This window comes from Drosophila mojavensis, unplaced genomic scaffold (assembly GCF_018153725.1).
Source record: "Drosophila mojavensis isolate 15081-1352.22 unplaced genomic scaffold, ASM1815372v1 contig_36, whole genome shotgun sequence".
Taxonomy (NCBI): domain Eukaryota; kingdom Metazoa; phylum Arthropoda; class Insecta; order Diptera; family Drosophilidae; genus Drosophila; species Drosophila mojavensis.
In genome coordinates, this window is record NW_025318858.1 from 151,645 (window position 1) to 163,517 (window position 11,873).

The 11,873-nt window shown below is 41.1% G+C and overlaps 2 protein-coding genes across 17 annotated transcripts in view; one reads left to right on the forward strand and one right to left on the reverse strand.

The window, feature by feature from the left end:
- LOC6575548 (mucin-12) overlaps positions 1-8,641 on the forward strand; it is a 33,896-nt gene extending 25,255 nt beyond the window's left edge. For 9 of the 15 annotated variants that reach the window (XM_032728574.1, XM_032728573.1, XM_032728568.2 and 6 more), the window contains 7 exons: positions 678-3,617; positions 5,087-5,170; positions 5,232-5,425; positions 5,556-5,784; positions 6,484-6,921; positions 6,976-7,174; positions 7,242-8,641. In XM_032728574.1, the coding sequence (XP_032584465.1) occupies positions 678-3,617; positions 5,087-5,170; positions 5,232-5,425; positions 5,556-5,784; positions 6,484-6,921; positions 6,976-7,174; positions 7,242-7,409 (4,252 nt within the window). In that variant the 3' untranslated portion in view covers positions 7,410-8,641. Of the gene's footprint in view, positions 1-677; positions 3,618-5,086; positions 5,171-5,231; positions 5,426-5,555; positions 5,785-5,985; positions 6,212-6,483; positions 6,922-6,975; positions 7,175-7,241 lie in introns of all 15 variants that reach the window. The other 6 variants (XM_032728572.2, XM_032728582.2, XM_032728583.2 and 3 more) reach the window with 3 other exon arrangements.
- A 344-nt stretch (positions 8,642-8,985) lies between these two features.
- Positions 8,986-11,527, reverse strand: LOC6575549 (sodium/hydrogen exchanger 8). Of its 2 annotated transcripts, XM_032728718.2 has the most exons (3): positions 11,183-11,527; positions 10,699-11,125; positions 8,986-10,641 (listed from the first exon to the last, which is right to left on the reverse strand). In XM_032728718.2, the coding sequence occupies exons 1-3, from the start codon at positions 11,412-11,414 to the stop codon at positions 9,375-9,377; spliced, it is 1,926 nt and encodes a 641-aa protein (XP_032584609.1). In that variant the 5' UTR covers positions 11,415-11,527; the 3' UTR covers positions 8,986-9,374. The 2 variants fall into 2 exon arrangements, with proteins under 2 accessions (XP_032584609.1, XP_002001558.1); XM_002001522.4 differs by having other exon boundaries at positions 10,699-11,527.
- Between the last annotated feature and the right edge of the window lie 346 nt (positions 11,528-11,873).

Genomic DNA, 11,873 nt, shown 5'->3' on the forward strand with positions numbered 1-11,873 from the left:
GCTGTACTCATATTCACATACGTAGACCTGCCTGAGCCTTCTAGTTCTTTATGATAGCCATTAATTGGCTTGCCATCGGCTAATCGGCTTCGAAATAATCGAATATAAGCAAATCATCAGTTTGTTAAGCTACAAAAACATAAATTAGTTCACATTTACTATCAAATCGAATTGATTTATCTTACCTGAGCTGCCACACACATTCAACGTGTATGTGCGCAATTTCCTCCTTTTCACTATTCAGACTGGTTGTAACCACACTTATTTTTCCACTAATTTCTTTTGTGTTCTCTGTTACTGTAGAGAAAACTATTTAGGATATGAAAGCTCGAAATCATTGCATGATATCTACACAAAAACATAAATATACATATGTATATGTATTCATGTATTTTAACTATGAGAGATGTTATGAAATTCGCATGGCATGTGTTTAATAATAAGATCTTCAATTGTGATTCACCGAAGCTAAGGTGCCTATTTAGTAATAGGCACCTTAGCTTCGGTGAATCACAATTCGACTAGTGTCGAATAATCAATCAGAGCCAAAGGATTAAGATATGCTGTTTATTATATTATATATACACACACACCCTTACATATACACAACAAAACGAACTGGATGTTATACTAACACTAATGTGATTGTTTATTATAAATACACATCTCTTCAACAGCTCAAAAGCGCATGCAAATAAAAACTTTAAGCAAAATGTTATAATCAAATTAAAGACAACCACAACACCACGTACAACACAACCATCCAGTACAACAACAATAGCTCTCTCGACCACCACAGCAAAGCAAACCCCTTCAGCCCTCCCCACATACACTTCCAATCCCTTTCTTAAGTCAAAGCTACAGTTTCTGGCCAAGTCCTTGATCAGTGCTGTGTCTGGTACTCAAAGCCAAAGTGTCAATGAGAACAAAATTCCGTCCCAAGTCCAGTCTACAGTCACACCTTCAATCAGTGATTCGTGGGCGTTGGCAAATGACAGTGCAAATAGTAGTACTGAAAAGTATGTTGAGACAATTTACGACGAGAGCAAAAATGTGCAAGTCCACACAGCAGAGATACCTAGCGGTCATGCTTATGAGACAAGCACTTCGCCCAAGTTTCTGGATTTCATAAATTCCGCAGCCTATGGAGCCAGCAACTTGGTCCGTACGCCCACAGGAAAGGCATCAAAGGCCGCCTACGTAAGGGATAACATCTACAACGACTTTAAAAGAGACAAGGCATTATCCACAGAGCAAACTCAAAGCAAACGCATTCAGAGCTATGTGTTATCTGATGTGAAGCCTCAGAGCTTTAGAACCACTAACCAGAACGCACCAAAGGAAGCGTCATCTGAACTGTCGGAGACCACAAATGCAACGCGACCCAACAAGGCGTACGAGTACAGCCTTGAAAGCGGATCACATGGGTTTACTTTGACGGCTAAAGAATCATTGAATGAGGATAACGTGTCCGAGCCACTGTTCGAGCGCCCCGATAGTGCTCAACGTTTCAAAAACAATACAACAACAACTACTAGTACTACTACTACTACTACTACTACAACTACTACAACCCGTTTGCCACTGACATCAGCTAATCACATGAGTGTGGAGTATTACGATATTATTCCGACAACATATGCTCCGTTGCGTATCTGGCGCAACGGTCGTCCAACTATTAAGCAAGCACCTAGCAGACTTACCACAATCCCTACAGCAAGTGGCACGGATTTGCCGAGCAGCACATTTAAATTAACTTCGCCAGCTCCAACAAAGGCCGTCAGTAGTTCAAATACTAGTACCGGACGATCGAGCGATGGGCAGAGTTTTACAGCTCGTGCGAATCTGTTTAAAGACAATCTTATTCGCGTGACAAGTAACCCTGCCATGCGATTTGTTTCCCCGTACAAAAGCCTTGAAAGCTTGCTCCAGGACGAACGGCTGCCCCACAACAGTCTCAGAACAACTACTAGAGCGCGCTACGCAAATGCAAACGCGGCCTCCGTACCGTTTCTCCAAACAACACCAAAACCTGTAAGGAGCTATGTTACTGCCAGCCCCCTCCAAAAGAACGCAACCCAATTCGTTCTGGATACAATGGCAAACGGAAATATCCGCAACTTTAGCATAAGTGATGCTATTTTAAGTACCTTCAGTCCGCAACGACCTGTTTTCAATAGAGTCCCCACTACAAAAGCGACGACAACGACAACCCTAAATAAATCACCTACAGAGGCAGCATTGAGTACTACTATTGTAGAGCCAACAATATCCTCTGTAGTTACTTCGCCCCCAATTCAAGTGTCGGAAGTTCCTGTGCGTCCACGTGGCCGGTCTCGATACACTGCGGCTACTGTTAACTATAATGTGGATAGTGTTGACGAGCCAACCACGTATGCGCCTAAATTCAAAATACCCCACACTTATGAGTCAAGAAGCTCCTCATCTATAACACATGCAAGAAGAAAGATGCTTCGCGGACGAGTCGCCAACAATCGACAAACGATCTTTGAGCCAACAGCCAAGTCAAGGGAAAAATACGAAACATACAAGGCTGCTCAACAGGCCAAGGAAAATGTCGACAGGTATCAGAATACCCAATCATCCCATATATTGCCAACTAGCGAAGCAACAACTACACCCAAACATAACCCAAGTGAAAATGAAGCCGCAACGGCGGATAACCCACGTGCCGAAGCTTTGATTGCCCGCCAACCACTCGATGTTAAGCAAGACAACAGCATAGAGCAGACCGTCAGCACAGAGATATCTCCTAGCTCCATTGAAGATGTTGTTGTTATATCTGACCAGCCACCAGTCAAGTACTTGTACTCGAACAAATATCGGCAGCAAACGGCAGAGCGCACACTAGCCGAGAGTCTGCAGAACGCTGGCTATATTAAGAATAGCAGTGGTCGACCCAAGTTCCGAAGTACAAATGTTTTGGAGCAACTACAGCATTTCCTTTCTATCAGCGATAGTGATGAGAGCGGGTCGCCACAATTCGTAGATGAAAATTCCGGAACAGATATCAAAGCTTCTGTTAACGAAATAAAACCAGTTCAATTAGCCGGCCGGAATGCTACAGCTACAATGAGATCTACTACTACTACTACTACTATTTCTGCACCACTGCCAAGCACACGAGCCCCATATATTGGGCCTAAGCCCATAGGCAACCAGCCCAGACTGTTCCCCTCACCCCCTACTCTTAGAAAATTAGATGCTGAAGCAATCACAGCAGTAACTAGTAGCACTCCCGCTGTTAGCACCACACCTGACATTTCAACCACGACTGCCACCCCTTCTCTATTATTAAGTTCTCCGCCAACAACACGAATCTCGAGGGTTAATAACGCTTTAAAGTCATCTATTGCCGCTGCTGCCGCCCAATCGTCTAGCCCGGTCTCTACCCCGTCCACCTATCAAATGCCAGGGGGTAGAGCTAATAAATTCCATAATGGCCTTGCACCCAACAGTAACAACAACAACAACAACAACCAACAACAACACCAATTCAACAACAACAATGCCAATGCCAATGCCGCGGTCGCTGCTGCTTCGGTAAAGTGCTCCGATAGCACACTGAACCTCAAGTGCAACGAAATCCCCTCAAGGTATAAATAGTGATTTCTAATTAACGCTCCTTAGTAGCTGTACCAGTACCTGTACCTGTACCTGTACCTGTACCTGTACCTGTGCATTATCACTCTCCTCTCTTTAAATACAAATTCACCGTAATTTTGTTTTCAACACAGATCTAGTCTCCTCTAAAACCAACCCAACAGAACTTTACTTTTACGTAGTCCTCTTTCCTCATTACCCACATTCACCCACTTTCGTAGAACTCTGGTTGTTTGTTGGCTTTCTACTACGGCTTTAAATCTTAGTCAATAGAAAAACAACCAATAGGAAAACTGTTAAAACTTTTCTTGACCACTACTATAATGCCTAGATCACTTTTACAACTGCATAGCTCTTCGCCTCTTTACATTATTCGTAGACATTTAGTGCAAAGATACATAATTAGATACTAAATATTAGCTGCTCTGTAAAATGTTGCAACAATGTACAGAATACAGAACGGTGAGCATAAGTACGTAATCAAATCAAATCGTAATCGTTGGGTGGTGGCCCGTATAATTTTCATATATTTTTCTCTATAATTATTTGAACATTTGTTTTCTTTTGTTTTCTTTATTATTATAATATTGATTTTACTATGATTTTAGTGGCAAACACTTTTACTTTTAATTTTATGTAGTTGAATATAATCAATGCATACCACAACTATGTATGTATGTACAAATTATGATGTCAAAGCTCAAATGTCAAAGTTTGAAATTCCCATTTATCTAGCCCCTCCACTCTATGTAAGTATGTGGATCGAAATTACATGAATATCTAGTCTCTTCCGATTGGAAATATTGTAAAAATCTGCTATAGAACTGCACTTGCACATTTTACTGAGCTTCCATTTAGTATCAGTGTTTACACTCAGCATTGATAAAAGCTGGGAAATGTGAACAGGTCTTATGTAAATCTGCACTAAATCTCGAATGTGTTTCGCGCCAATGAAGTTGAGCTGTTCCGACCCACACTCGTTCTGTTCGAATGATGTCAGTGTGAATGAACTATATATTTTACAGCAATCTACAAATCAAATAAATATCAACTGTATTTATTTATTCTATCCATCTATTGTTCTCAGCCTAGGTTTACAGCCCAATCCCGCTACACAGACACATAAGTATACTATTCAATTTTTGGTTCTTCTTATTATTATACTATATGATCCAATTGGCTGCTGATATGAATTTACGTGTACATACATACATACACACTTACACTTATATATATATATATATATATATATATACATATTAATATTAATTATAATTTATATATGGTTGTGGCAAGGTGATCAATTAACATAAATTAACTGAATATTATTTACCTTGTATTGTTATTTGTGTAGCTATAGACCATAAAATAATTGGTTGGCATTTCGCACTTTTTAATTGTTGACTAATTTCAATAAAATGAGATATATGAATGTTATTTATTTCAAAACAATCGCATGTAGAAACAACAATAGAAACCGCGGCAGTGCTATATACACAAATCAGGATCGCGATGTTGCCACTCCAAACAGGGGAACACATCCACCGTAAGTTACTCCCATGCTATGGAAAGACAATAGTATAATATGAATGTTATGCAATCGCCAGGCGCACACGTCCCACCCTTAAGCCAGCAGGAACAATTGTATCGAAGGCTCAAGAATTTGTGGACATTTATAAATATCCGCCAAGCCGACCGGATCCCATTTACCCACAGCCGACGCCCGATAAGACGGCAGCCAAGTGCCGCAAGGATGTCTGTCTACTGCCCGATTGCTACTGCGGTGGCAAGGATATACCCGGTGAGTATTCGCGTGCTAATTATCGACATTCTTGACCCTTCCGGCAGTGCTGAGCAAATTAGTTTCGGACTTTCGACTAATGCTGCTGTAAGACAATTTAAGACTAAACTCAATGCCTCACAACACATAGGAGGCTTAAATGTATCGGTGACCCCGCAAATTGTGTTGCTTACCTTCGATGATGCGATTAACACGATTAATATCGATCTGTATAATGAGTTACTGAATAACGAGACGCGAAAGAATCCCAATGGATGTCCTTGGCGCGCGACTTTCTACATCTCGCATGAGTGGACGGACTATGGCATGGTCCAGGACATGTACTCGGATGGACATGAAATGGCTTCGCACACGGTGTCGTAAGTTGCGATCGATTTTCGCCTCTGTCGGGTCATCTTGATTATGGCAACATCAGTTACATGCGGCATTCATTGACTTCTGTCCCTTTTATGTGCCTCTAAGTGTATGCTTGGTTTATATTCACCTCATGATCGTATTATGTTTTCTCTACATTTCATCATCCACCATTTCATCAATACTGTCGTCGGTCTGACTGCCAGGCGAACTGCCCGCTGAAAGCATTCCCCAAATCGTACTCTTGACCTTTGATGATTCGGTAAATGATTTGAATAAGCAATTGTATATGGATCTTTTTGAGAAGGGACGCGTCAACCCCAATGGCTGCCCAATAACAGCCACTTTCTACGTCTCTCACGAATGGACTGATTACAGTCAAGTGCAGAATCTTTACGCCGATGGACACGAAATGGCATCGCACACAGTTTCGTAAGTAGCCGACCATCCCTCTCCCCCTCTATCTCTCTCTGTATGTTTGAGAGATACACACACGGCTACATAAGCAACAACAGCAACAACAACAAAAACCACAACGACACCAAGATAAGAATATATGTACACACCAAAATCCTCTATACCATACTCACGAACACATGCTATACAAGTGGGTGCGGTGCTTTAATAAGTCAAAACGAAACATATGTGCGGGCAAACAGAAAGGTGCCAGAGGTTAAAATTCTCATTTGTTTGTCGCTCCACAGTCACAGCTTTGGCGAGCAGTTCTCACAAAAGAAATGGACCCGGGAGATAGCTGGCCAGCGGGAGATACTCGCCGCTTATGGCGGGGTGAAGCTGTCGGATGTGCGCGGCATGCGAGCCCCTTTCCTCTCAGTTGGCGGCAATAAGATGTATAAGATGCTGTACGATTCGAACTTCACCTACGACTCGTCGATGCCGGTCTATGAGAACCGACCGCCCTCGTGGCCGTATACCCTGGACTACAAGATCTTCCACGATTGTATGATTCCGCCGTGTCCGACGCGCAGCTATCCAGGCGTTTGGCAAGTGCCCATGGTCATGTGGCAGGACTTGAATGGCGGACGTTGCTCTATGGGCGATGCCTGCTCGAATCCAAGTGATGCGGAGGGAGTCACCAAAATGATAATGAAGAACTTTGAGCGTCATTACACCACCAATAGGTAGACAAAACTTTATTGCATGGTCCCGAAGCTTAAGTCACTTTTTCGTCACAGAGCACCGTTTGGACTGTTCTATCATGCCGCTTGGTTCACACAGCCGCACCACAAGGAAGGCTTCATTAAGTTCCTTGATGCCATAAATGCCATGCCGGATGTTTGGATCGTTACCAATTGGCAAGCGCTGCAATGGGTGCGCGATCCGACGCCAACATCTCGAATCAATTCCTTCCAGCCATTCCAATGCGACTACTCGGTACGTTCAAGCTCTTATATAGAGAGCTGCAGTTAATTGAACTAATATCTACCTACTGCCAATACAGGACCGACCCAAGCGTTGCAACAATCCGAAGGTTTGCAATCTATGGCACAAATCAGGCGTTCGCTACATGAAGACTTGTCAGCCTTGCCCCGACATATATCCATGGACTGGAAAGTCTGGTATACGCTCATCGCGCATCGACAATGAAGTCGAGGAGCCTTCGGCGTAAGGCCGAGGTATTCTTATGAGTTCAATGTATCGAAATAATATCATAGTAAATGCCACGCTTATGATATAAGTAGAAGATGCCAATGCACAAAAAAATTATGGATATGCACTAGAGCTCATTGTCGGACGACATAGGTAATAGCCCAAAATACGGTATTCACTCTTTAAAATGTTCTTCATCTTATTATATTTATACTATAGCTAATTTGTTGAAGGGCGTCGATAAATGTATTTAATATTTTTGGACATGTTACTTAAAATTATTTATTCCCTAACGATAGACTTATGTATGTGTACTGTATATTCCTATAGTTTGCTACTTGCGTGGAAATTCGTATAAGTACTTTCAAAATGCAATATTAGAGTAAGAAAAAGTTACTAACGTAATTATAAATAGATTGTCCCCCAAATTGCGGCAGTGGAACGCGCGTGGCGTAGCCCATTTCTAAGCTGATGAACAATACTCTTCTTTGTGGCTTCTTCTAATTTGTGATAAATTTATTATCGACTATTATGATGTGTCCCTCTGTTAATCTGAACCTTGGCACAAAATTCGTATCAAATATTGTCAACATTTATATCTTAGCATTATATTTACTCCGACCTTGTATATAACTACATTATATCTGGATTCCGGTGAAGGGGATTTTAGCCTAATACTCTTGGGTGTATTTATCATTTTATATATATATCCTTACTATTATTGTTCAACACCATTCTTATTCGTAATACAATGAAACTGATGCTGTCATGTGTCTGTCCAGGAACATGGTATGCATAACCCGATATACGTATATATATGAATATGTATCAGGATTCATTGCATGATTTACATCATTTTAGCACTAGTTCAAATAATTAAGATTACCATGGAGTTACATAAATCAGTTTTGAAGCGAAACGGCAGAACAGAAATCAGACAATGATAGCAAGTAGACTAGAGCTCGTTCGTCCAGGCAAAGGAATGAACTAAATAATATAAAGTGAACTCTTTATTACTCATGTGAAAGTATTATGATGGATTTGTAATGCTACAAACTCATGAGGAGAATAATTAAGTTAAATTACTGAGTTAAGTTTATTGTATGTATGTGTTTCCATTCCCATGCATATGTATATTCAATTCGCAATCAGCTGAATACAGCTCAAAAATTTGTATTTTACCGAGTGAATTATGTATTTTGTGCTAATAATTGTACAACGTGTAAAATAAAGCAAACATTTTAAGTCATATTTAAATGCAGTTTTAATTAAGTCTAATCCCAGGTATGTGGAGTGGACTATATACAAAACATATCCAAAAGTAAGTAAATATTTATCAACGTCATACTCATAACCCTACTTTGGCCAAAAGTCGATCTATCATTAAAGTTATTAATTTTATAACGCCGCCCCAATTTCCCTACACATTGGTCTTCAAAAGCAACATTTTTGGAAAAACACAAAATAGCTTGGAGTTTATCTATAAAATTATTTACAAATTTGCAACTCTAACATGGTCAAAGTATTATCTATTACCACTAACCATACATATTTCATATTAAAGTTTAATATGAATTAATAATTAAATAAATAAATTTCAATTTATTATATCACAATTTATTTCGTATAAAATACAAATATTTTGATTTGGATTTGACTACATTTTTACACACAACATGTAACATAAAATAAAACAAGTATATATATTCATAAAAGATAAAGCTTTAACTGACATTCCTTGCAGAATGGCAGACTTAAAAACGATTCATAAGTAAAAATACTGTAAAAAGCCCAACAGCTAGAAATCATAAATTGCTAGGAGAATAGACGTATACTGACTGCCACCTTCATACAGATAAAATTGTAGAAATTTTTGTAAATAAAATTATATGGTATTTAAATATGAATAGCTCTTAATATACACAAATACTTTGGACACTCAAATGTTTTACACAGCCAGCTTCTTAGCCGAATCATCTTAGGTTTAGGATCGAGTCAAATTACTCTGGCTTGTATTGGCCGATAGGCCAATCTCATCGTCCGACTCATCGGAGTCCAAGGGACTAACTCGTATGGCTTGATACCATTTGTTGGTCAAATCGGCCATTTGGGATTTGCATTCGTGCAGCTCCTGGCTGTTGAAACGGCGCGTGAAGAAAGGTATAAAGTACTTTCGATCCAAACGGCCGAAACGATCACGGGCCTGTGTAAAGGTGACGTCCTCTTCTTCTGTTAACTCAGACAGGTGCTCCGAATCGATGGCTTGTCCCCACTCTCGAGTCTTTGACAGGGATACTGATTTGCTGCGCTTTCGATGTGTGCTCTGTGAGCTACCACTTGAGGAGCGCAGAGATCCAGATCCACGTGCACGGCGCTTCTTACCGGGCTTCAAGTATTTCAATAATGGCATCGTTGAGCCTCCCAGCACGAGTGTAGTGAACAGAACAATGATCAGAGTGGTGGTAATAATTACATGTCGTTTATCCTGGCTATCAAGATGCAAGTGAAGCGAGAGTGCATAGGAGATGGCACCTCGCAGGCCAGAGAACCACATGATGAACTGCATCTTGTTGTTGATCTTGTGCTCACGAAACTTATTTACTAAATAAGCTAGAGGAAATATGTTGCAGGCCCGACCAATCAGACAGAGCACAATTGACCAGATGACGAATGACAGCTCCACTTGATGCTTGAATGAAAAGATGGCCAAGCCCAGGTAGGCAAACACGCACGTCTCCGCTATAAAGGCCAATGTTCGCATCGTCTGCTGCATCGTAATTTGCGTGACAGTCGATAAATTGAAATGCGTATAGTGTGACATGACGATTCCACAGAATAGTATGGCCATAATGCCACTCAAGTGTATCCCTTCAGCCAGAACGTAAGGCGCGTAGGTGAACATCAGCATGATTGCGAATTCCAGCGAAGGATGTTTTCGCAGGTCGATGTGCTTGAGCAGCAATGCGGATATAAGGGCAAATATAACACCGATGCCAGCCGAAGCGAAAAACATCTCGCAAAATGTCTTCAAGGCGCTCATCATTGCTTCGCCTGTGCCTGCGTCTGCATTGGCATTAATCGTTATTGAAGCAGTTAACACAATTGAAACGGCATCGTTTAGAATGCTCTCTCCAAAAACCAACATGTTCAAGATCGGGTCCACGTCCAAGGCATGGAATATGGCAACAGTAGCCACGGGATCAACCGCCGAAATGAGAGAACCAAATGCGAATGATTCGGAAAAGTTTAGTCTACACGGAGAGAGACGATTAGAACAATTTCTTATCCACTTGATCAAATATACGCACCTGTACGCCACCTCAGCCATGCCCAGAAGGTAGATGCCAGCTCCTATCACCAGAGCAGATATTGTTGTGCCGAAAATAGCAAAGACCAGTATGGAGCCAATGTTTTGGAAGAAGTTTCCCTTGTGCAGATTGTAGCCAGACTCAAAGATGATGGGGGGCAAGAGGACAAGGAAGAAGCCCATGGGCGAGAAGACCTCCTCTCGCTTCCAGCTGCCATTTTCGGCCGACATCACATTCAGCGAGAGCCCAATGAATGCACCCAGAAACACCACCACGATCGATTCTGGCAGATATTGGAAACCCGTTTGCAGCATCGAGTGTATCAAAAGTATTCCCAGCATTATAACACAAATAACAAAGAATAGGGAGAGCGAGGAATTGTGCTCCTGCTCCACGGCATGTGGGTCGATCAGGGATGGTTCCGTGACTATGGTGGTAGCGTTATTAGAAGCATTTACATTGTGCGGCACGGTTGCAGCTGAACCTAATTCCATGGACGAAACGTTGCCACTGCTAGCAGTAGCCGATACGTTGCTAACGTTGCTATTTACCGAAGTTGCATTAAGTATCGGGGCTTTGGTTTCCAAAGGGTCTCCGATTTTGTCGGTAGGTTCCTTGGCATCTGTGCTCTCGTTTAGTGCGTCCAACGTTGCAGTTTTCTGCACCAGGAAAACTAATATAGTAACGGCCGTCAAGGCCAGTAGTTTCCCTTTCATTTTTGTAGAAAATTACACAGGTACGCAAATCGTTGCGATTTATTTTTCTAAAGTTAGCGAACTAAAAACACGTCATGAACAGCTGTTTTATCTTTGGTCTGTTACTGCCGACACTTTACCACACTGGTTTTAAACAACAAGATAAGGGTATCCCAGCTAAAAAGCTACATATATAAGGTGGCGATTTACTCATGCGATGATAACATTAGTATATATTTAGTATTACTAGTCTTTATTTTTTATTTTTACATATTTGGTATTTCGCTCGATTACGAATCTATCTGGGGGGTCAACATCTTTTTGAAGATAATGTAGCTTGTTATTTCAGCTATTTCAATAGATTTTTGTATTTATTATGCAGAAGCAGATTACCGAACGCCTTGATCTTGGCCGACCTTGTTTGTGATTAGCATGACACGATCTTTCTATGGTTCTTTGTTATTTTAAAATAATATATAT